The 26,509-nt window shown below is 35.6% G+C and overlaps 1 protein-coding gene across 3 annotated transcripts in view; it reads right to left on the bottom strand.

Moving 5' to 3' along the window:
- Positions 1-26,509, bottom strand: part of LOC118187484 (sodium channel protein 1 brain-like) — a 155,893-nt gene that overhangs the window by 99,629 nt on the left and 29,755 nt on the right. For all 3 annotated transcript variants that reach the window (XM_035357722.2, XM_085820224.1, XM_085820223.1), the window contains exons 3-4: positions 15,595-15,722; positions 15,246-15,326 (exon numbers count right to left, since the gene is read on the bottom strand). In XM_035357722.2, coding sequence (XP_035213613.1) covers positions 15,246-15,326; positions 15,595-15,722 — 209 coding nt within the window. The remainder of the gene's footprint in view (positions 1-15,245; positions 15,327-15,594; positions 15,723-26,509) is intronic.

Below are 26,509 nucleotides of genomic sequence, written 5' to 3'. Positions count from 1 at the left end.
GCCTAACTACATTCATTCAACCTTTAACACATATTCACCATGATTTCGTCTTTTTACAGTCACACGAATGAAAAAAATTTTTAACATTACTTTCACTTTTACCATATCACGGTATTTCTTAACATTTAAAATAACAGTTCACATTGTATATAAGAACATATTAACATGCCGTTAATTTTACGCATTTGAAAACATACATTAGTACTACATTGTTAACTTCTATTCTTTTCAAAGCAAGTGCCAATTCTTTCTACATTGAAATACTACATTTCAAAAAGTCTTTCAGACTAAAACTTCTTTCTTGCCAGAAAGTTTTAAATAAAATTTATACAATAACTTGTACAATATTTAAGTCTTTACACATCGCTATTATACATCAACATTAGTTTTACGCGCGAGTAATTGAAAAACATAATACCAAAATCGGTAACAACTCATTTCTCGCCCTTTTGGCGATAAAGGTAGACCTCGCATGAGGTAAAACTTCTTGAAATCTGCCACTTGCAGTAAGAATGAAAGATTAACTTAAGTTTGCAAAGTAACATAAAATTTTACTTATCTTTGTTATATTCGGACATTCTTTTCTGAGCCCAGTCCTGGAAGGTAGCACAGATTCTCGTTTGATTTATCCTCCTTCTTGTGCGGGCTCGCCCTTAAGTGCCTTCCTCTAGAAGCTTTCTTTTTTTTCCAGTTCGGTCACCCTTGAATACCTTTTTTTTCGCCTCTGCCTGTGGTCTTGGCCGTTTGATGGCAGCTGGTCTTGGCGGAACCGGGAGACTTCTTTCTCGTTCCTGCTTGGACCTCGTTGCTGGCCGTTCAAATTTTCCTTGTAACTTTTCCTCCGCCGCTGGTGGCCCTTCCGCAGTTCGGCGACATTTGCCGCGGAGAGTCCTGTCGGATGAGTAGATCTTCCGTTTTAGAGCCGGGTTATAGTTGCCGTCATTTCTCCTGGCTCTCTTTGCATACGTCGTCCGTCTCCCTTCTTCATTCTGGGGATGTTCGTGAGCTCTCTTTTCTGGACGGTGGAACGGCTTCTTTTTCTTGTTACCTTCAATTTTCCCGCGGGGAAACTTTCTTTTCACTTGCTCCTGCCTCTTAATGGCTTGCCCTTGTACTTGTCGTTGTTCCAACTCTGGAGCTTGTGCCTGCAGTGTCTGCCGTGCCGGATCCTGCAAAAGGTCTCTGAAAATTTGCATTTTATTACGATCATAGTAGGGTTTGATTTGATCAATGTTTGCGGAGCAGGTTTCACCATTCTTGGCTTTTAACACTACTACAGCGTGAGTTATTTTTTCTATAACATATGGTCCTTCAAATCATGGAAAAAATTTGGCAGTTTTATCTTCTGGTGCTGAAGAAAGTGAATGCTTAATTTTTAATACTTCATCCCCTACTTTATAAGTTACTCCCCGTCGTTTTAAGTCATAATACAGCTTTTGTTTTCTCTGTGCTACTTAAGTATTCTTTTTTGCTTCTTTAATTAGTTTTTCTATATCACCCATTTTAAATTCTGGGGCTCTTTGTTGCACATAAAATAATTTATCTAACGGCGTTATAATCTTTCTGCCTAAAAATAACTCAGCAGGAGTTTTGCCCGTTGTATCATGTTTTGCGGTCCTAAGGGCGAAAGCAAATTCATTGACATAGTTATCTCAGCTTTTATGAAAATTTTTAACATAACTACGGATAATTTTCACTATATTTCTATTGACCAGTTCCGCTATATTTGATTGCGGCCGATACGGGACCATTTTTAAATGACGTATGCCCAGTTTTTGGCACATGTCTTCAAATACATTACTTACAAATTGAGGACCATTATACGATATAACTTTTAGGGGCGCCCCGTATTTTAAAATATATTTATTTAAAATAGAATCAGTAACTAATTTTGCGGAGGCTCGTTTTAAGGGAACAATTTCGGTCCACTTACTAAAATGATCAACCATAACAAGGAGATACCGACTTTTATTTAACTGACTTTTTGGGAAAGGGCCCAATTTCATTTGGAAATTCGGATTTAATACTATTTAGAAACCCGGCCGAGCGGAAATTAATATAATTAACTGCTTGACATGTTGGGCAGGACTGGACATACGCCCTTGTTAACTTTTGCAGTTCAGAGAATAGACTGCCTCGCGTACGCGTTGGATAGTTTTTCGAATACCAGCATGAGAAGCTAAAGGGCTGTCATGGAGCTCCTGCAGGATATTCAATCTAAGACTAGCTGTGATAACAGGTCGAAATTCGTTGTTGGAATTCGTAGCTTTTGTATAAAATAATAGACCATCCATTAGTTCGTAATGGGCTGCCCTATTTCTTATCGCCACTATATCTTGGTGGCTAAAATTTCAGGATTCTTTAAATACTCATAAATGCTTCCAAACTCAGAATCCTTACCCAGTTCGGTTATTACAGTTTCTCGGGAATTTATTGTACATGCTGTGAGCATTGCCACCTTTACGGTATTACCTTCTTCATCTATTTTAATTCTGGATAGAGCATCTGCTACGATATTTTCCTTTCCGGGGGTATGCTTGATTACCAGATTATATTCTTGTAGCTTGAGTGCCCATCTTATTAACCTTGGGGATAAGTTTTTCCCTGAGTACAATCTACTTACCGCCGCATGATCAGAGTACACTGTTATTGGCGCCTTCCCAAAATAGACTCGCAACTTTTGCACTGCTAACAGAACTGCAAGTGCCTCTCTCTCGGTCGCGGAATAGTTTCTTTGTGTTTGATTTAAAGTTCGGCTAAAAAATGCCACGGGCTGCTGATTTTGCGAAAGTACCGCTTCTACCGCATAATCCGAAGCATCCGCTGAAATTTCTAAATTCTCATCCTTTTCAGGAAATTTCAACACAGGGGCTTGCGTTAATGCTTGTTTTAATTTTTCGAAAGCATTATTAGCTTCGGCCGTCCACGAGAATCTTGCCTTTTTCCTTTTTAATTTTAACAATGGTTCAGCAATTGTTGCAAAATCTTTTATAAAGGACCTATAATATGAACAAAGTCCTAGAAAAGAAGAGAGCTTCTTCGCCGTGTTTGGAGTCGGATACTTTTGTACAGCGAATATTTTTGATTCGTCTGTCTCGATTCCTTTCTGAGATATCTTGTAACCTAAATATTTTAATTCAGGGGCTACAAATTTGCACTTTTCGACATTAACTTTTAGACCGGCCTCATTTAATAAAGAAAAGACCTGTCTTAAATCCTGTACATGTTGGTCGAGATTATCACTAGTAATAATGATATCGTCTAAATAGATACATGTGGACTTTCCAAGAACAAGCCTTAACACAATGTCCATACACCGCTGAAATGCCGCCGAAGCCCCTGAAAGGCCAAACGGCATACGCAAAAATGCAGTCTTAGGCACGTCCTCCGGCCTAACCCCTATTTGAAAATAACCAGTCGTTAAGTCTAAAGTCGTCATATATTTGGTGGATGTTATGTTCCTTAGAATTTCTTCAATAATAGGTAACGGATATACCGGATATTTAGTTATGGAGTTTAATTTACGGTAGTCAAGTGCGAATCTCCACCTTTTTGGATGTGTCAAAGGATAGTCATTATTTTTCTTACATAAAACCACCGGGCTAGCATAACTACTTGAGATGGGCGTTATGATCTTTTTACGTAGCATATCGGTGATATGCCATTCTATAATTTTTTCCTTATTCTTATCATACCGGTATGCTTTGTGGCGAACTGGCATTGAATCTCCGGTGTCAATACTATGGTTAGTAACCTGAGTAAATCCTGGAATATCACTAAATAACGAAGCAAATTCACTTACCACTTGTCGGATTCTCGTTGCTCTTCATTAGGCAGGTGGTCAAGGTTTAACATCGGCGGTTCAGCCTTTTCTTCACGAACTGGTTTCATTGTCAGCTTAAGGGACGCTTCATTAAAACCTAGCGTTGCTTGTGCCTCTAAAAGAAAATCTATTCCTAAAATAATATGTGCTTGCAGATTCTTTACTATAAAAAACATAACCTTTACTTAGACACAATAACACGCCGAATAAATACTAATTCAGAAGTCAAACAACAAAAATCAGCGTTATACCTACAAAAATTTTTCACAGGACTAGTTTCGATGGTTTTACCGAACCATCATCTTCAGCTGCAAAACCGCAAATGAACAAGATAGGAAATAATGAGTAGATAAGACAAGAAAGCCTGGACAAGAACAAGCAAGTTGCGCCATCTGTTGGCGAAACCAGAACTAAAACATAATTTCTCTAAAAGCCGAAGGCAAATTTGGATTGGAATTAGGATCGTTAACTAGAACAGAAAGATTTTTATGAATGTGAAATGCCTCTAGAAAATCCAGTTCTCCAATGGAAGATGTTTTTTGAATAATTTTGGCAGCAGAAAAATTGAAAGTGTCATTTTCGGACCAACAATGTTGAGCAATAGAAGACTTCTGTGTTTCCTTTTTTCTAACATATGCCTCATGTTCTTTGACGCGAAATTTTAAGGCTCTCTTAGTTTGGCCAATGTAAATTAAACCACACTGGCAAGGAATCCTATAAATACCCCAGGAATTCATATCCGGAATGGGGTCCTTGAGTATAGAAGTTGGAATTTTATTGATGGGAGAATAAACAACCCGAAAGTTAAATTTCTGCAAAATATGTGCAACTTTATAGCTAATTGATGGAAGGAAGGGAATGACAACAGAATTTTTATAATCTCCTAAAATAAGAGTGGCTTTTAGTGTGTTGAGATGATAATTTTTTAACTGCTTGATTAATAATGTTGGGTGAAAAGCCCCTGTCAATAGCTATTGCTTTTAAATAATTTAGTTCTTCATCAAGGGCTAGTTTGGAGGAGCAAACTTGAAGAGCACGGAAAACATAGGAATAAAATGAAGCTAACTTTTGTTTAGTCGGATGACATGATTTAAAGTGTGGTGGAAGGCAAACCGATGAAGGTTTACGGTAAACTGTAGTACTGAAGTTGGATGTGTTACGTGTGACCAGAATGTCGAGAAACGGAAGAGAAATGCAAGTCTCAAGTTCAAAAGTGGACTGAATAGCAGGATCAATAGAATTCATTGTTGAAAGAACTTTATTTAAATCATCTTTATTACCTTCAAACAGGGTAAAAGTATCGTCTACGTAGCGGAACCATGCCGGGAATTTTAAAGTTTCAAACAATTTTGATTCATAATAATGCATGTAGATATCAGCCAGGATGGGACTGAGGGGGCTTCCCATGGCTAATCCCTCAGTTTGCTTGTAATATTTATTTTGGAAAACAAAATGTGTTTGTTTCAAACAGAGTTGAGTGAGAGAAATTAGCTCATCAATTTCGATGCAAGAGAAATGAAATTCGCGAAGTCTCATCTCAACACACTAAAAGCCACACTCTTATTTTAGGAGATTATAAAAATTCTGTTGTCATTCCCTTCTTACCATCAATTAGCTATAAAGTTGCACATATTTTGAAGAAATTTAACTTTCGTGTTGTTTATTCTCCCATCAATAAAATTCCAACTTCTATACTCAAGGACCCCATTCCGGATATGAATTCCTGGGGTATTTATAGGATTCCTTGCCAGTGTGGTTTAATTTACATTGGCCATACTAAGAGAGCCTTAAAATTTCGCGTCAAAGAACATGAGGCATATGTTAGAAAAAAGGAAACACAGAAGTCTTCTATTGCTCAACATTGTTGGTCCGAAAATGACACTTTCAATTTTTCTGCTGCCAAAATTATTCAAAAAACATCTTCCATTGGAGAACTGGATTTTCTAGAGGCATTTCACATTCATAAAAATCTTTCTGTTCTAGTTAACGATCCTAATTCCAATCCAAATTTGCCTTCGGCTTTTAGAGAAATTATGTTTTAGTTCTGGTTTCGCCATAAGATGGCGCCACTTGCTTGTTCTTGTCCAGGCTTTCTTGTCTTATCTAGTCATTATTTCCTATCTTGTTCATTTGCGGTTTTGCAGCTGAAGATGATGGTTCGGTAAAACCATCGAAACTAGTCCTGTGAAAAATTTTTGTAGGTATAACGCTGATTTTTGTTGTTTGACTTATGAATTAGTATTTATTCGGCGTGTTATTGTGTCTAATTATAGAAGCCCCAAACAGACTTACATTTTGCTTTCTTTTTTGCACGTGGTGTGGCCGCCATTTTGTGATTGTAGGAGTTTCGGTGAGTACATTTTTGCAATTTTCAAGTTATGTTTATGTTTTGTACATTTGGATATTGTGCTTTGCTTGTCTGATTTCATGCATTTTGCTTACAAACTTTTTGTTTTCTATTCATTTCAGTGAGGGATTTTTCTGCTGTTTTGTGTGTACTTTATTATTGCTTTGTTAATTTAGTTTGATTTTCTGCATTGTTTATCATGCCTTCATCCGTTAATTGTTTCACTAAATTACGCCTGAAACGGCAAAAATTCCTGAATCATCTTGACTTTTTACTTAAATGTAAATGTAAAAAATTGATCCCCAATTTTATTCAAATCAAATCTAATCAAAAACCTTCGAGTCGCGTTTCAAGAATTCTGTTAAATTGCAAGCTTGCCTTACTTCGGTCCGTGATAAGGGATACACGTCAACAATTGTCAAAAATTGAACATGAACTCTATAAGCTTCATCTGGAACTCGCTAAATCATATCCAAAATTCACTGCCCTTGAACAAATGTCTTGGTCTAGAACGGAGAATGCAGTTAACCGTCATAAAAACACCCTTGCAGTTAAATTCGAAAAACTTCTTTTACAGTCTTCCAGTTCAAGTAGTTCAAACAATCTTCCCATTGTAAACATCAAGCCAATAGTTAATATTTCTAATGTTAGTCTTTCAGAAGAACAAGAGAAAATTCTAAAATATAATTTTAACTTCTCACAAACCTGTAAACCTTCGATTCCAAAGATTTTGGCTCCTATCGAAAAAGTTTTCAAGTTCAGTAAAGTTTCAGATTCACAGAAAGAAATGATTAGCCATCTTATCGCTCATAATGTGAAATTCAATAATAAACCTTTGAAACCAAATCTAACTGCGAGAGAAAGAGCTACAATGCGCAAAATTCATTCTAACCCGGATATTATCATTTCAAAGGCCGACAAAGGTGGCCAGATAGTCGTCATGGATAAGAACACTTACATCGATGGTGTCACTAAACTCTTAAACGAAGGACCATATAATCCGATCCCTAAAGATCTTTCACCTTCGGACTTATCCAAAATAAAAACTGCGATCAAATCTTCGCAAATCATTTCAAGCAACTTAAAACATTCGCTTATCCCATCTGTTGCGAATTGTGCCAGATTATATGCTCTTCCCAAAATTCATAAAAGTGGTATTCCTTTCCGCCCTATTGTATCAAATTTAGGTACTGCCTCGTATCCTTTAGCTAAATATTTAGTTTCTAGATTTTCCACTCTATTAGACAATAACATTTACACCATAAAAAATTCAATAGAGTTTGTAAAAAAGGTTAAAAACATTTCTCCTAGTAATTTACTCATGGTTTCTTTTGATGTAAAATCATTATTCACCAATGTCCCAGTGGAGGGTGCATTAAGATGTCTAGAAACCAGACTTCGCGAATTTCATTTCTCTTGCATCGAAATTGATGAGCTAATTTCTCTCACTCAACTCTGTTTGAAACAAACACATTTTGTTTTCCAAAATAAATATTACAAGCAAACTGAGGGATTAGCCATGGGAAGCCCCCTCAGTCCCATCCTGGCTGATATCTACATGCATTATTATGAATCAAAATTGTTTGAAACTTTAAACTTCCCGGCATGGTTCCGCTACGTAGACGATACTTTTACCCTGTTTGAAGGTAATAAAGATGATTTAAATAAAGTTCTTTCAACAATGAATTCTGTTGATCCTGCTATTCAGTCCACTTTTGAACTTGGGACTTGCATTTCTCTTCCGTTTCTCGACATTCTGGTCACACGTAACACATCCAACTTCAGTACTACAGTTTACCGTAAACCTTCATCGGTTTGCCTTCCACCACACTTTAAATCATGTCATCCGACTAAACAAAAGTTAGCTTCATTTTATTCCTATGTTTTCCGTGCTCTTCAAGTTTGCTCCTCCAAACTAGCCCTTGATGAAGAACTAAATTATTTAAAAGCAATATCTATTGACAGGGGCGTTTCACCCAACATTATTAATCAAGCAGTTAAAAAATTCTCATCTCAACACACTAAAAGCCACACTCTTATTTTAGGAGATTATAAAAATTCTGTTGTCATTCCCTTCTTCCCATCAATTAGCTATAAAGTTGCACATATTTTGCAGAAATTTAACTTTCGGGTTGTTTATTCTCCCATCAATAAAATTCCAACTTCTATACTCAGGGACCCCATTCCGGATATGAATTCCTGGGGTATTTATAGGATTCCTTGCCAGTGTGGTTTAATTTACATTCGCCAAACTAAGAGAGCCTTAAAATTTCGCGTCAAAGAACATGAGGCATATGTTAGAAAAAAGGAAACACAGAAGTCTTCTATTGCTCAACATTGTTGGTCCGAAAATCACACTTTCAATTTTTCTGCTGCCAAAATTATTCAAAAAACATCTTCCATTGGAGAACTGGATTTTCTAGAGGCATTTCACATTCATAAAAATCTTTCTGTTCTAGTTAACGATCCTAATTCCAATCCAATTTGCCTTCGGCTTTTAGAGAAATTATGTTTTAGTTCTGGTTTCGTCAACAGATGGCGCCACTTGCTTGTTCTTGTCCAGGCTTTCTTCTCTTATCTAGTCATTATTTCCTACCTTGTTCATTTGCGGTTTTGCAGCTGAAGATGACGGTTCGGTAAAACCATCGAAACTAGTCCTGTGAAAAATTTTTGTAGGTATAACGCTGATTTTTGTTGTTTGACTTCTGAATAACCTTTACTTGTTCGTCCTTGATACGGACATACAGCGGTAATTTACCTATACACTTACATCTTTCTCCTTCCGCCGCTAACACTGTCGTATTATCCGAATTATATATGCGGTATTTCCTAAAATACTTCCTAAAAAAATCTTCTGCCACACAGGAACACTGCGCGCCTGTATCCAGGAGTGCGGTGGCTGGGATATTATTCACCAACACTTCAATCTTCGGAAGAGTCAAATTTTTCACGAATACTGTATTTAACTTGAAGGAAGAGGGGTTTTCGTGGCCTTCGGATTTCCGCACCCTCCCGTCAGCAGAAATCCGTTTTAGTTTAAATTATTTTTCATTTCCGTGCTTTCCTTCTTTTTCCACTGGCCTTGAGACTTTTCCTGGATTGCTATTGAACTGTCGACGTTCGCCGGCTGTTTTTGAACGCTCGGGTTTCCTTGCCCACTGATTCGCTTTGCTTCCGTAGCCGTGTGCTTGAGTTTGCTGTAGTCTTGGCGCACCAAATTGGTTTCGATGTTGATATTGGCGTCTTCTTTCAATGTCTGCCGTTCTTCTACTTTCAAACTGGATTGCTAGCTTAAATAACTTTTCCAGTGTAGTCGGATTTCTTAATTCAATAAAGTCTTGCACTTGAGGCAGTAACCTCGGCAAAATCACTTGAATTATCTCAGGATCCGGACGGTTTCCATACAAGAATTTGAAGACGTGAATTTTTCTTAAAATAAAGCTTGAGAGATTTTCGATTCTTTGCTGATATATACTGAAAAGTTCCGTTTCTAATTTCGCACGATCCCTTACAACAGGGAAGGCTTTTAGTAGGGCAGTCTTGAAATTTTCGTAAGTATAGGAGGGACTTCCTGCTTGACCCAAGAGACTTCTGCCTATACATTTGAACCAATTAAGCGCTTGGCCCCTCAAAGCGCTGGTAGCTAAGGTAACTTTTTGAAATTCGTGCACGGGGTAGAGCATGAAGTGGTCATCCAATTTTTCCAAAAAACTGGTTACCGGTGAGTTTCCATTAAATGTTGCTTCTGGTTTCATCGAAGCGCGCATGGTCTGGACGATGTAACCAAATCCTTCCAGGGCGGCAGCTGGCATTTCTGGATTCTGAGCCGCTTCTGCAGGCAGCACAGGTTCTTCTTGAAACTCGGCCATGGTTATTCTTCTTCGTTGGGCGCCACTATCAGGTTCAATGTTCCGTCTTACTTTCTTCGGGAACATGCAAGGACCTGACTCGGAACAGAGAGCTTACTAAAGCTATGTTCAATAACTGTGGGAAGTAGACAGGATACACAAGAAGGGTATACAAAACCCTTTATTTTTCTCTATTTACAATAATTTCCGTACTTCGGAATACAAAGACCCACTACTTGTGGTCTAAACGTAAGAATATAAAAATATAACTAAACTCTAACTTGACTTTGAAATAATAAACGTGGAAGATTGGCCTTATATTAACAGCAAGCCGTATGTAGTACAGAGAACTGTTAACACTACAATACGTTTAAAATTATCAAGAGGATTAAACCTCTGGCCTGGAAGGCGACCAGCAACTGAGTAAAACTTCTAAGGCAAGCGGCCTGCTTCGTCTAACTCCTTCCTCTCTCTCGCTTGGCAAAAAGCCACAACTTAAGTACTTGGCGTTCGCCAGACAAATTTTGCATAAATAAGTTAACGCTTTTAATTCTGGCCGGAAGTAGAAAATAAGAAGTGATAGTAAAGATTTGAAATAAAATAAACGTTAGTAAAACTTAAGATCTTTACAACTTTGCTGACGTCATCCTTACTCCATCTATTCTCACCTCCTTGAGTGTATTTTCCCTTGACTGTCAATTTCAGAGGTTAGCTTAATATGAAGGAAACTCCGAATGATAAATGTTTAATTATCTAATTAGAAGCTAGGACTTGTTAAGAAAAACTATAGAATATTTATTATCAGCACAATGCAATTATTCGAACGGTCTACTTTATAAATCAAACAGGAAATCAGGTGTATACACATTACTCTATTATAAAGTAGTACTATAATATGTTTTTTAATAAGAAAAGTGAACAATGTGACAGTAAATACTAAAAAATAAAACAAAAGGAATTATGTAATTGTAAAAATATCAATCGAGGCAAAAAAAAGTAAGTATTGCGTTGTTATGTTAATGCATTGTTGATGGTCCTGTTGAGGGAACAATCACGTGTTTCTTTAAGAACAGGAAATAGAGGAAAGTAAAAACGACTATTACAATAATAGACCGGGCTCATTTCATTCAAACCTAAATTTTTAGAAACACCTATGAAATGTTTACGTGACAAGAATTATCTGAGTCAGTTCTACTTCTAAACAAATAATGAATTCGAAGTGTGTCCTCGTAGAATGAAAATATTTTTAAAGTGTAAGAACTTATTTTAAAATTTTTCATTGATAAGTAAAAAATATAACTAATAAATACTGATGCCTTTAAATACTGTAAATTTAAAAGTGGTAAAAGATGGCGTATATTGTTTCGAAATTGCACAGTGCCACACTGGAACGCGTTATACATTAGCTACCCAGTTATCTAAACTCTTATTAATCCGAAATTAGGTAAGTCTCGAACGATTCTGATAGCGAATACTTTTTATTGCAGCTGTAATCGTTACCAAGATCTTATACTTTTGAAAAGATCCGTTGCACAGCAGATGCAGGAGGTTAAAATAGTTTGAAATACGATACATTGCAGTTTTTGTTTTAGCTTACAACTGTTAAATGTTGTTCCATAAAACTAGATTGATTTTCATATAATATTGCTTAATTTTGAATAGATAGTAAGTTCAACAACTATAATCGACCCACAGAAATACACTCTATCCACTTACAATAAGATGTTAAGAAGAAATTAGTTTGTGAAAAGAATGGAAGTTTAGAAGCCAGCATGTATGTGGATATGCTGAAATTATTTTACTTCACGCAAATTATAGGGCATACAAGAAACTGGCTGCATCCTCTTCCAATAAGATAGAGATCACCCGCCCTTTTCAGCAAGTATACAAAATATATTAAAAATTCGCTTTGTCCAAAAATAAACATCCTCGGCATCCGCGAAACTAAAACCTGATTCCATTGTGCTTTTTCTTCTCAGGTCATGTTAGAACACATTTATAATAAAAAGAATTAAAATTCATCTTAAGTAATGATCGCAGTAATTGAAGTCTTAACTCCGGATGTTCTTGTTTGGTTGCAGACCAACATAAATCATCCCAATTCGTGGCTCCCATAATAATTTGGAAGAATGACACAAATATATATAATAAATCATTGTATAGGGTGATTCTAAATTGTTTTTGCAAATTAAGAGGGGTGATAGTACCCATCCAGGCGAGCATAATTACCATACAACATAGGGTCGCATTCCACTATGGGAGGCAGAAAAGAGGAATATTAGAATTCCGACCTGAACTTAAATAGTGATGGGAAAGCGAATGAACAATACCAAAGGTTACGCAATCAAATTTATTGTTGAAAAACTCACAGAAAGTGCTCAAAATGCCGACAACTCGCTCTTCCATTCTGGCGTTCGTACATTTTCGCGAACGTCCTGCATTGCTTTTTAAGATGGCAAAAGAACTGGTTCCTCGCATTCTCCGATGAACACTGGAAAAAGTTGGATGACTTGGAATCTGACAAGTGGAAACAACTGTTAGTACAATCTTCATGCTTCCGCGTCCATTCTCTTTTGCTTCACCGTATGTGTGGCGAATATCTGGCAATTCCTCGTTACATGTACTCCGCCATAGCATTCACGAAAAGTTTCGGACGATGTTTTTAAAATAATACTTGAAGCGATGAGGCTGTTCCGCTTTCAAGGACACCGTTTGCTCTGATTGGTTTTCTCTGGTACCAATTAAGAGCAAAATGCTGCTTCTTCACAGTATAAATTTGCATACGGTTAATTCTTGATAGTCCTTTAGGAGATAGTCTCCTTATTCTTCCTCGATGCGTTTCTGCTTTTCTCATTTCCGCCTCTCAGAGTAGAATGCGATCCTATGTTCTATGGTAATTATTGCTCGTCTGGATGGGTACTATCACCCCTCTTAATTCGCAAAAACAATTTAGAATCACCCTGTATATACATAAACAATGTAATACGATAAGATATTTTTACTTGCGTAATGCAATAATCTTACTCTCATTTTTCAGATTTGCTACATAAATATTTTTACTTCCAAAGGCAAAAATTATTTTTACATTTGCAGGAATTCAGGCTTTGTCTAATAGTTATTTTGAAAGAACAGTAAGTTTAAAGTAATCGCTTAAAATGTAATGAAACTGTTTCAGAGACAAAAATCAATCTGAATACCAATTAATCGTACAGTAGATTTTATAAATAATTTTTACGTGATATCCTTTTGTTAGCAGGAACATGCGCAACATTCTCTAATACCTTAACTTTATACTCTTTACTTCATAACTTAAATAATCAAACATGAAAAAAATAATTTGAAGTTTTAACAGAATTTTTCTTACCGCAATCAGTTTAAAATACTACGATATTTACTTCATGTTCAAATTATAAAGCATTATCTCCATGGCTTCTGATACTTTACTGTAACAAATGTAGCTCCAAATGTTCGTAGAAAACTTCCGACAGAAATATTCAACGCATAAGCAATTCCCGTATTCAAAATAAATATTTTATGAAGGAAAAAACTCTCAGCTTCGAGGAAACAAAATGCATCTATGAATGTGCTGTATCAGTCACAGTATAAACGCATCCCTTTATGCTACAAAAAATACATTGTGTCATAAAATGCATGATTTCTCAGTAAAATAAAACTTGAAGACGACAAAATGTACAGAAAAATATATTACCAATAAAAGGAACTTCCTTTCCCATTTCTATATTACTCTTCCAACCTTTCATGCCTGTATACGGAACGTTTGGGATGTAGTAATATGATTTGATTAAACTTTCCATTTTAAAAGAAATATTGATCTAATTTTTGTAAAGACGATGATTTAACAGCGTACAACAGTAGTTTTGGGTAGTATTTTTTTCTGACAGTGGCGGTGATTAACTGAACATCCGTAATCTTACTACAGTGCGATTTTGAACTATCAATATTATTTCAAATATTTTATCAACGCTGAAATGTTAATATGACGTTTGAGCTCCACAGGATGTATGGTTAGAGTGTTCTGCAGATTTTTTTATTATTAGAACAACAAGTATCGCATCATCAAGATGTACCAATCTATTTCTCTATTCAGATTTCATTATTTTTACTTTAGAATAAGACTTATTCTCCAAGTATCACAATGAAATAAGAAATAAATGCTTTGTCGCCCAATTTATAATCGTGGCACATATATCGCGTGAAAATCTAGGATAATGATACAGGAGTAATGAAAAGAAATTTATTTTTTCGGGTTGAGTATTCAACTTGAAAAATTTAGCTCTATGTTAAGTATTTCTTTTATGTTGACTATTTGAAATTACTCTTTTTATTATTAGAGTACTCGTGTCAAGTGTAAAACATGTTTTTCTGCGACACAATACACCTTCTAAGTTTCACGATACAATAACCGACTAACTCTAAAGCGCAGAATTACTTAGAAGCAGGATTAACTTTAGATATTAAAAATATTTGTTTTTAAAATTGTTTTTATTTGATATACTCGTAAGCAGGTCACATAGTCCTTTAGTAAAGAATTCTGCTTTCTTTACATTTTAAGTGGTATTTAATATTTAATTTCAAGAGATTTCTATAGCCTGTTAGATAATTATTAAATCCTAAATAATTACTTTATTAATTTGTATATACACATACAGTATTTCCGTAGGCCAATAATGTGTACTTATATAAATTCTGTCACATTATTATTAAGGCATATAATGCAGAATAAATGCAGTACTGAGTTTAAACATTTACAGTGATTGAATGTTTTAGAAGTACCGTATTGTGTAAAATAAAAATAACATAACTTCGAAGCCCCATCTAGAAATTATTTTAATATGATGTCGATTTCATAAGAATATTCCCTGCATTTTGAAAACGAATACGAGGAAACTCTATTCCCTGAGAAGTAAAAATACTGTACGCAGGACGAGGTTTTGTTTAATTAATACTCTAGCCTTAAATTTCAAAGAAATATTTTTAATATTTCAAAAGAATTAAGCGTATTCTATTTAGCTCAAAAGACGAAATATGCATTCTGTGCAGCATCGTTGGTCTCTTAAGGTCATTCCTAATCGTAATCGTACTTGATTATGTATTCAGAATTCTAGATACTGAGCTTCAAATTTCAAACTTCACATTTCATCATTACAACTGCATGCAATAAATTGGTCTTAGAGTTAATATGGCATGCAATAAAAAGTTAACTTACTCAGTTTCTTCTATTGGTTGAGAAAGGGCTAGGAAGACACAGTTTATAAGTATAGTGGTCATGACGAACAACTCGAAGTACCTGCATTAATAATACAGCACGATGAGCAGTAATTAATATCAGTGTATCATAAACTTTTGTGATGTATTTCAACGGCTGCAACTTTTGTTTCAAAAATCCGAGCTATTAGTTATTATGTCTGCTGACAGACTGAAAAGAAAGCAGCAGCCGAGGAATCATCCGAGCTAAATTGTGCCTTCGAGAAACACTTCGCTTTCTCGAAGGCCACGGTTAAATCTTCATGCTTTATAAACGCATTTTATTAATTAAACAAAGTCTCATGCGTTACCTGTGACAAGAAATTCGAATGGCAAATCTTCTCACACAAGACCACGGACTAAAGAGGAAAAGTGAATCCTCGGCTGAGTAACGGTACAGGAAGTAACTGGAAGACCGCTTGGCAATTACACAGAATGTCTGAAAGATAAATTACAATATTTAGAAACGTTTTCAGAATAACGCAATAAAATTAGGTAAATTAAAAATAATAAGATTATATACTATAGGAGGAGCAGTCACGTCCTTTAGTTCCGTTTTAACATCTGAAAGAGGAATTTACCGAACTCCGGTCGCAAAATAATTTCGAAGTCAGAAAATAGACTTCCGAAAAATACCGTGCGAAATGTGACAAATTAAGAAAATTACACTTGTGTAGGGGAAAAAAACTGAAAAATGTTTCCAAATCTGAAACTTAGCACAAATAGGTTGTTTTCAAACAAATCATATCAAAATCTTTATATGATTAACTAAATCTTTCTTTGATTTTTATTCATTTTCTATCATATAAATTTATAAATAATAATTATATTTGTATTTATAAAGTGTATTTATTTTTCTGCATTTGGAATATGGTGCATCGTTAATTGAAGAGTTCGAAAATATAAAAGAAATGACGTAGGAAATAGATTTATTCATTGTCACATTTTTTAAAATAAATTTATTCTATTTAATAAAACCTAGAATTAAATGACTTTCAAGACTGAATACTTTGATCATCGTATACATATGCCCAATACAAAAATAGTCTTTGTGGCATGGCGTACAGTTATGTTAGTATGGGCGTTTTATTTTGTGGCTTTTTGTCTGTAAAATATGCATTTATGGTACTCATTTGTAAAGCCAAAACCTGCTTTAGAAAATGAATTCATACTAGTACATTAAGATATGACATGGATTGCTGATTTGTCGAGGGGTAATTTCGTCGTGTAAGTAATGAAATCCAATAAATGATATTGAACCTTCTGACCACTACACGTTACTACAGTATGGTAGAAGACTGACCATCTGGCTCCTGCGAGAGTCTTCATAATTTGCTCTTTTCGCTTTCTCGGAGCTGCTCCTTTGGGCTTCATTTCCATTCTTTGAATTCTTTGAATACTGTGTTATAGTTACCTATGTATATTAGGCATTACTTTTTTATACAATATTACTCTAATATTTAAGTAAAATAATAAATTATATTTTTATTTATTTACTTATTTTACTAACGTCTTGTAATCAAGAGCTGTGAATTTTTCTTTAATCTCCTTTAGCATAGTATACATATATAAACATAAAATTTTCCATCTAATGTTTTTTTTTTTCAAGGTTGCAGAACAAAATATGGATCCTACCGAATAGAAGAACTCGATAGATATTTGGTATCATTTTGTCAAATTAGATTGAAAAAAAAAGGAAAATATCGGTATTGTTAGCAGACAATTTTCTTTTCTTTGGGATCATCCTCCAGTCTAAAAATTTATTTTTACACTGTGCTTTATAGCAGCAAAAAAATATCAATTATAGTAAAAAAATAATATAATGTTTAACAAAAATTAGTTTAGTTTTTTTTTTTTTTTTTTTTTTTCTTTTTTTTTAACTTTTAGCATTTTTTATTCTAGAATTGTACTGTTGTTCTATGTAGAAAGTTTTTAAAGAAATCTCAGAAGTACAATTGAAAGTAATCGGTCTAGGAGTAAGCGATTTCGTTGAGTTGATTCCAGAGATCCCACTCCTTCTTCAATTCTTTCTACTTTTCCCTCATCTTTGGACACCGCTCTTGATCCATGCCTTTTCCGAACGCAATCATCAAGGTCATTGTTAGTGAGCGGTGAATCGTTAAAAAGAACTGATTCACTTCAGTGAGTGAACGGTTCCAAACTGATCCCTTAAAGGAGCGGTTTTGCCCATCTCTCTCTCTCCCTTGGCGGTCATTTTGCTACTTTACATCCTATTTTTTAAAACCGAGTTACCATAAATCTTGGGTACAGCATCAACGGACACATGCAAACGACTGTCTTTTATTTATTGATATAAACAGCCAGTTATATAAGGTCTCCAGATCTTTATTTAGTTCACGGTTGTTATAGTAAACATACAAGGAATTCCTGCCTTTCCCTTTACACTCTCTCGTGGTGTTCCGTGTCTCGAGTCCTGGGGGAAATATAGCTTATTTTTCATACTTTCTGTTCTAAAATGTGCCTAATACTTCTAAAGTAGCCCCCGATTAGAAATGAGGTGTTCGATGTTTCATCACTGCCTAAATTTGGTCGACTGACTCTCATTTCTCTTTCTCTAATGCCTTTTAAGTGGGGAAGAATATGCAGAATTATCGCCTTTCCCCGAAGGTGCTCTTATAATGGTGTTAGTACGGCCAACTAGCAATCGAAGACCCGTGGTTCGAATCTCGGTGAAGGTACAGCAAAATTCTAACATTTCCGGCTTCGAAAAAATATGAATAGTTTTATTTATTTACAGAGTTTGGCGCGATTTAGTAGCATAAACTAGATCTAAACTCCCAACAGATGTGGAGTGAACTATCGCAATGCCTGAAATTGGCAACTAAGTCTTGGAAAGGTTTGAAAATAACATTTTTATTAAAACATGAGTTTTGAACATAAATGCATTTCTTGTGTTAATAGGGTCAACCACCACTTGTGGCGATGTAACTAAAAAAACTGTCAAATTTAAACTAAAATGGGGCCTACCAGCGACCGAGCGGTAAAGACGCTGAACACTGGTAGTTCGGCCTGAGGTTCGAATCCCGCGAACGGGCTGGCTGCATGGGCGTTTTCGTGGTTTTCCCCATGTGTAACGTGTATACGAGCCAGTTTCCCTTAGAAAGTCCTCCACGAAAGGCATCCCTCCCTTTAGGCAGATAGCCCTCGTGTGCTTTGCCATAATTAAATACACACACACACACACACACACACACATACACATAAACTAAAATGTAAATTGGTAGTTAAAGACTACAGAATTAAATTTAAATTAAGGTTAGCTCAAAACTTTAAACAGCGTACCATTTTAAATGTCGGCAGCAAATAACACACAGCCGAATAATTACGAACTTACCAAGATGGCAGAACTGAAGTCATGTGGCCTCGAGAGGCAGAAACACGCGCAGTCTTACAATCCGAAAACCTCTGCTTAAATACTCTCTAAACTCATTTGCATTTCCGGCAAGGAAACGGAAAGGAGAAGAAATTACGGTAAAGACTGAAGTTATAAATAGCTGTTAAATGCAAAATAATAGCAACGTTATATATCACTATTTAGGTAAACATTAATAGCGAAATTAATTAGTGCGTTTAATAAGCTGCAAACTTCAGCATTTTTCAATTTTATTTTGTAATTTTGAGAGCGAGCCCAAGAGACGTTATTTATAAATTTAACTATGCTTTACTCTTGTATAATTATTTAAGTTATCTACAATTCCTTAAAGATAGCTAAAGCGTGAAATGTTTGGAAAGGTTTAAGATTAAGAAAGAAGAGTTTGTCTCTTAAAGTAATTATCTTACAAATATTGACGCCTTTAACGTGGTTTTTTAACTAATCAAAATACAGCGCATGCATCGAAATTGAATTTTTTTTATTTTGCCCCCCCCCCTCAAATAAACATTCTAAAAGTATTTTTTCGCTGAACAGAAATAATATCTTGTTGATAATTTCGAATTATTTTCCACTTCGCCTTTTCTAGCTTTTCTAGATTTTCGTAGAGAATAGCAAACTTCCGCCATGCGAAGGCTATATAAATCATTGTCGTCTTGACGATTTTAAGGCTCTAAACTAAAAACCAAAAATCAGGTATTGAAATCACGTCTGTAGAATTTGTATCAACACAAAACCACACCTCTCGAAGCTTATATTTCTTACATTGAGCCAGAAAAAAAAGAATGACACGCAACAAAAGCAGAAGAATCCTCTTTTTGTGCCTAAACCTATGGAAGGAATATTTGGTCGATATCTCACTTGACGCTATTCGACAGACAGGTTCCATTTAATTGCCCATGAATGAAAATTAGTTTTCCTTTCGGGTTTCTTAAAAACCAATTGATCGATGCGATGGCGAGAGCCTAGATAGCGAAGGACTTACATTATGTTAATGAAGCTAAGATGTATAGCTTTCGACCAGTCTATTTTCGATGACGTGTAAAGGTCATAAGTGCAATCTGGAAATCAGGGTCGCACTTGAAAGAAAGGATCAATTATGTACATATATATTTAGAGGTTACCTCGTGCCCTTTAGTAACAAAAAAATGAATACGCCTTAAGAATTCTTATAATGCATATCATATGAGTGTATTCTGATTACCCTATTTCTCCTAGGAAACTAAATTATGGTCCAATAGTTTTTAACCTTGGACTTTATTAAACACAATAGATCTCCAGTTATCCGGACTCCAGATTACTAGAACTCTAGTTGCCTGAATCGTTTGTTCTTTCTAAACCTAGTAAATTTATTTACGTGTTTATAATTCCTTTTATTTAAATAACAGCGAAAGTTATTACAGTAGAATGCATATATTTTAAGAAGCTCATAAACGAGTCAGATAAACTTCCACGAAATGTAGACTGGCTTATAACATTACTCTACAGTTTCTGGCAAATACGCTATGAAGAATTACCGCATTCCCCCGTGCGTGCCCAATTCCGGCCAGCAAACGGAAGATCTGTATTTCGAATCCCGGTAAGGGCGTAGCTGAATTTTCACGTTTCTGACTTCGAGCAGCTTAATGTCTCTACAACATAGCTTGTAAAATTTAATAGAAAGATAGTTTTTTGCAACACACTGCCTTCATAGAATATTTTTTTTATTTACACAGTGAATCATTTCTTAACTCTAACATACACTCTCTTCTTCTTTACTTTTAAAATTAGCTCAGACAAACGTGGTAAGTCAATTCCCTGCCTAAAGAATCCCTGCAAAGAATTTTCAGCTTATAATATGCAGTAAAAATCTCAGCTAGTAACTTTTTATGAGGCTTTTAGCCATCATGCTATTATTCTTATGAGTAACTTAAAATAATGCTCAGTTATTTTCTCCTTGAACGTAAATTGTAGCATTTTTAACTTATTTAATATTGCTTAATTTTTAGTAACTGTACAATCAATGTTGAAGTAAAATGCTCTAAAAGAGAATCCCTCACTTACGTTACATTAAATACATGCTTTACGACAGAGAAAAGACATTCCAATAATCTGTATTTTATTTATTCTAATAATTAATATTTCATTGGTTAAATTTTAAGAAACAAATTCTTTTCTACAAAGGTGAAATGGGTAACGATGGTGGATCTATTAATGATAAATATCCCAGTTATAAAAGTAGTCTAATGCTTATCAGTCTGATAAAGTGAGCTACTCAAAAACAGTATGTAATTCTGTATTGCCAAGAATAAAAGCTTTACGTATAACATGACTGTACCTTTTAAAGCTTTTTAAAAGCAGGAAGGAAGAAAAGGGAGATATATAAACAAGACGGTCTCACTTATGTAAGCTTATACACTGAAGGGTATTGAAAAGTTTTCTAATTAAACGATCTAATTTCTTTATTTTTTGTTAAATTAAATAATTTCTTTGATTTCTAATTCAAGAAATATTTAATAAATGAAGTGCATATTTTTTCAATCCTTAAGCTGTGCGTATAAGACGGATATGGTTTTCAAAAGAGCTCTTAAGTGAGGACGGAAGGGAATCACACTATATTAGAATATTTATAATATACATGGTTGTTAAAAATATATTTTGAAACTGGGACACGTGATGAATACTCTTTCTTATTCGGAGATTGGTGCATCATTCCAGAACCGCATTACACATGTGAGGTTTTAGACATTCACAAAAGTTTCGAAGCTATATAATTCATAACACAATTTGTAACATGAAAGCATCACATATTCACACTACAAGAAATATGAATTTATACTTTCAAACAGAAAATTTCAAAATGCAGTTAGAAATTATAATTCTCTAATTTTCTCCAAATGTTTAATAATATGAATATCTGAACATTGATAGAAATTCATGTGTGCGATCCTCTCACAATTCGCAGTCTTCGAGCTGTTATGGGGTGTGAGACGATATATTCTGACATTTCAGGAGCAATATTATTGTTCTGGAATGCTGCCACTTGACATTATACGAATCACAACCTCACGATTAATGTCAAGAGATTTTAGGAATTTGCAGCATGTGTCAAACATCAAAGCTTCTCGATTTCAAAGGAATGAGGAACCAATAAACTTGTAGTTCTCCTGATATCGTTTTCAACTGTAACGAATCAGAAGACCAAAAACAGAATCGAAATATAAAATGGCGTAGCTAGTTCAGTCTGAAAAGTATTCCAGACAGAGTAACTACTCAGAACGCTCTAAGAATCTCGACTAAAGAGACTCTTATCGCTATCAAGATCGTCACGTTATCAGGTTCAATGTTCCGTCTTACTTTCTTCGGGAACATGCAAGGACCTGACTCGGAACAGAGAGCTTACTAAAGCTATGTTCAATAACTGTGGGAAGTAGACAGGATACACAAGAAGGGTATACAAAACCCTTTATTTTTCTCTATTTACAATAACTTCCGTACTTCGGAATACAAAGACCCACTACTTGTGGTCTAAACGTAAAAATATAAAAATAAAACTAAACTCTAACTTTGAAGTAATAAACGTGGAAGATTGGCCTTATATTAACAGGAAGCCGTATGTAGTACAGAGGACTGTGAACACTACAATACGTTTAAAGTTATCAAGAGGATTAAACCTCTGGCCTGGAAAGCAACCAGCAGCTGAGTAAAACTTCTAAGGTAAGCGGCCTGCTTCGACTAACTGCTTCCTCTCTCTCGCTTGGCAAAAAGCCACAACTTAAATACTTGGCGCTCGCCAGACAAACTTTGCATAAATACGTTAACGCTTATAATTCTGGCCGGAAGTAGAAAATAAGAAGTGATAGTAAAGATTTAAAATAAAAATAAACGTTAGTAAAACTTAAGATCCTTGCATACTTCCCGCCAGAGTTAATTAGTTTGAAACTGAGGTCTAAAACGACCTTGTTAAAAACTTTTAGCTCTAGAATCTAACGCGAGGCCAATCTGTTACAAACATTTTTCGCTAGAAACTAGAAATTTAAAAGAAAGAAATTTGTTTTTACAATAGCAGCTCCCAGGACACGCAATTTTTTCGTCTGTACTGCATCTAAACAGGAGCTTTTATTCAAATCTGGTTCCTTCCAGAGATCTGGAAGGAAAACTAGTTTAATGAAATGTTACACAATGAAATGGCAAGTAACATGTATAATTATATTTCTCTTAACATTCTTATTTCATTCATGACTTTATTTTAATTATCTCTCCCCGTGCTCTCTGACATGTGTTGTAAAAGAAAACACCAAACACGAATGTGTTTATGTATACGTGTTCAACACTGCCGCCTACAATCAAAGCACTAACGTGTTAAAAATTCAACATACCAAGACCTCGTAACACACCCTAACTTCAACTCTAAACCCTGAGGTACTATTCTGAAAGTGGCTAACTCTGAAGTGTAGCGTCAGAGAGCCTAACTACATTCATTTAACCTTTAACACATATTCACCGTGATTTAGTCTTTTTACAGTCACACGAATAAAAAAAAAAATTTAACATTACTTTCACTTTTACCATATCACGGTATTTCTTAACATTTAAAATAACAGTTCACATTGTACATAAGAACATATTAACATGCCGTTAATTTTACGCATTTGACAACATACATTAGTAGTACATTGTTAACTTCTACTCTTTTCAAAGCAAGTGCCAATTCTTTCTACATTGAAATACTACATTTCAAAAAGTCTTTCAGACTAAAACTTCTTTCTTGCCAGAAAGTTTTAAATAAAATTTATACAATAACTTGTACAATATTTAAGTCTTTACACATCGCTATTATACATCAACTTTAGTTTTACACGCGAGTAATTGAAAAACATAATACCAAAATCGGTAACAACTCATTTCTCGCCCTTTTGGCGATAAAGGTAGACCTCGCATGAGGTAAAACTTCTTGAAATCTGCCACTTGCAGTAAGAATGAAAGATTAACTTAAGTTTGCAAAGTAACATAAAATTTTACTTATCTTTGTGATATTCGGACATTCTTTTCTGAGCCCAGTCCTGGAAAGTAGCGTAGATTCATGTTTGATTTATCCTCCTTCGTGAGCGGGCTCGCCCTTCAGTGCCTTCCTCTAGAAGCTTTCTTTTTTTTCCAGTTCGGTCACCCTTGAATACCTTCTTTTTCGCCTCTGCCTGTGGTCTTGGCCGTTTGATGGCAGCTGGTCTTGGCGGAACCGGGAAACTTCTTTCGTGTTCCTGCTTGGACCTCGTTGCTGGCCGTTCAAATTTTCCTTGTAACTTTTCCTCCGCCGCTGGTTGCCCTTCCGCAGTTCGGCGACATTTGCTGCGGAGAGTCCTGTCGGATGAGTAGATTTTCCGTTTTAGAGCCGGGTTATAGTTGCCGTCATTTCTCCTGGCTCTCTTTGCATACGTCGTCCTTCTCCCTTCTTCACTCTGGGGGTGTTCGTGAGTTCTCTTTTCTGGACGGTGGAACGGCTTCTTTTTCTTGCTACCTTCAATTTTCCCGAGGGGAAACTTTCTTTACACTTGCTCCTGCCTCTTAATGGCTTGCCCTTGTACTTGTCGTTGTTCCACCTCTGGAGCTTGTGCCTGCGGTGTCTGCCGTGCCGGATCCTGCAAAAGATCTTTGAAAATTTGCATTTTATTACGATCATAGTAGGGTTTGATTTGATCAATGTTTGCGGAGCAGGTTTCCCCATTCCTGGCTTTTAACACTACTACAGCGTGAGTTATTTCTTCTATGACATATGGTCCTTCAAATCGTGGAAAAAATTTGGCAGTTTTATCTCCTGGTGCTGAAGAAAGTGAATGCTTAATTTTTAATACTTCATCCCCTACTTTATAAGTTACTCCCCGTCGTTTCATGTCGTAATACAGCTTTTGTTTTCTCTGTGCTACTTCCGTATTCTTTTTTGCTTCTTTAATTAGTTTTTCTATATCACCCATTTTAAATTCTGGGGCTCTTTGTTGCACATAAAATAATTTATCTAACGGCGTTATAATCTTTCTGCCTAAAAATAACTCAGCAGGAGTTTTGCCCGTTGTATCATGTTTTGCGGTCCTAAGGGCGAAAGCAAATTCATTGACAGAGTTATCCCAGCTTTTATGAAAATTTTTAACATAACTACGGATAATTTTCACTATATTTCTATTGACCCGTTCCGCTATATTTGATTGCGGCCGATACGGGACCATTTTTAAATAACGTATGCCCAGTTTTTGGCACATGTCTTTAAATACATTACTTACAAATTGAGGACCATTATCCGATATAACTTTTAGGGGCGCGTCGTATTTTAAAATATATTTATTTAAAATAGAATCAGTAACTAATTTTGCGGAGGCTCGTTTTAAGGGAACAATTTCGGTCCACTTACTAAAATGATCAACCATAACAAGGAGATACCGACTTTTATTTAACTGACTTTTTGGGAAAGGGCCCAATTTCATTTGGAAATTCGGATTTAATACTATTTAGAAACCCGGCCGAGCGGAAATTAATAAATTAATATAATTAACTGCTTGACATGTTGGGCAGGACTGGACATACGCCCTTGTTAACTTTTGCAGTTCAGAAAATAGACTGCCTCGCGTACGCGTTGGATAGTTTTTCGAATACCAGCATGAGAAGCTAAAGGGCTGTCATGGAGCTCCTGCAGGATATTCAATCTAAGACTAGCTGTGATAACAGGTCGAAATTCGTTGTTGGAATTCGTAGTTTTTGTATAAAATAATAGACCATCTATTAATTCGTAATGGGCTGCCCTATTTCTTATCGCCACAATATCTTGGTGGCTAAAATTTTCAGGATCCTTTAAATACTCATAAATGCTTCCAAACTCAGGATCCTTACCCAGTTCGGTTATTACAGTTTCTTGGGAATTTATTGTACATGCTGTGAGCATTGCCACCTTTACGGTATTACCTTCTTCATCTATTTTAATTCTGGATAGGGCATCTGCTACGATATTTTCCTTTCCGGGGGTATGCTTGATTACCAGATTATATTCTTGTAGCTTGAGTGCCCATCTTATTAACCTTGGGGATAAGTTATTCCCTGAGTACAATCTAGTTACCGCCGCATGATCAGAGTACACTGTTATTGGCGCCTTTCCAAAATAGACTCGGAACTTTTGCCTTTCCAAATCAGACTCGGAACTTTTGCACTGCTAACAGAACTGCAAGTGCCTCTCTTTCGGTCGCGGAATAGTTTCTTTGTGTTTGATTTAAAGTTCGGCTAAAAAATGCCACGGGCTGTTGATTTTGCGAAAGTACCGCTCCTACCGCATAATCCGAAGCATCCGCTGAAATTTCTAAATTCTCATCCTTTTCAGGAAATTTCAACACAGGGGCTTGCGTTAATGCTTGTTTTAATTTTTCGAAAGCATTATTAGCTTCGGCCGTCCACGAGAATCTTGCCTTTTTCCTTTTTAATTTTAACAATGGTTCAGCAATTGTTGCAAAATCTTTTATAAAGGACCTATAATATGAACAAAGTCCTAGAAAAGAAGAGAGCTTCTTCACGGTGTTTGGAGTCGGATACTTTTGTACAGCGATTATTTTTGATTCGTCTGTCTCGATTCCTTTCTGAGATATCTTGTAACCTAAATATTTTAATTCAGGGGCTGCAAATTTGCACTTTTCGACATTAACTTTTAGACCGGCCTTATTTAATAAAGAAAACACCTGTCTTAAATCTTGTATATGTTGGTCGAGATTATCACTAGTAATAATGATATCGTCTAAATAGATAAATGTGGACTTTCCAAGAACAGGCGTTAACACAATGTCCATGCATCGCTGAAATGTTGCCGGGGCCCCTGAAAGGCCAAA

Source organism: Stegodyphus dumicola, chromosome 7 (genome assembly GCF_044657685.1).
Source record: "Stegodyphus dumicola isolate Sdum_Otavi_A_Nest chromosome 7, ASM4465768v1".
NCBI classification, from domain to species: Eukaryota; Metazoa; Arthropoda; class Arachnida; order Araneae; family Eresidae; genus Stegodyphus; species Stegodyphus dumicola.
Note: the sequence above shows the minus strand (reverse complement) of the source record. Positions and strands in the feature narration are given on the sequence as shown.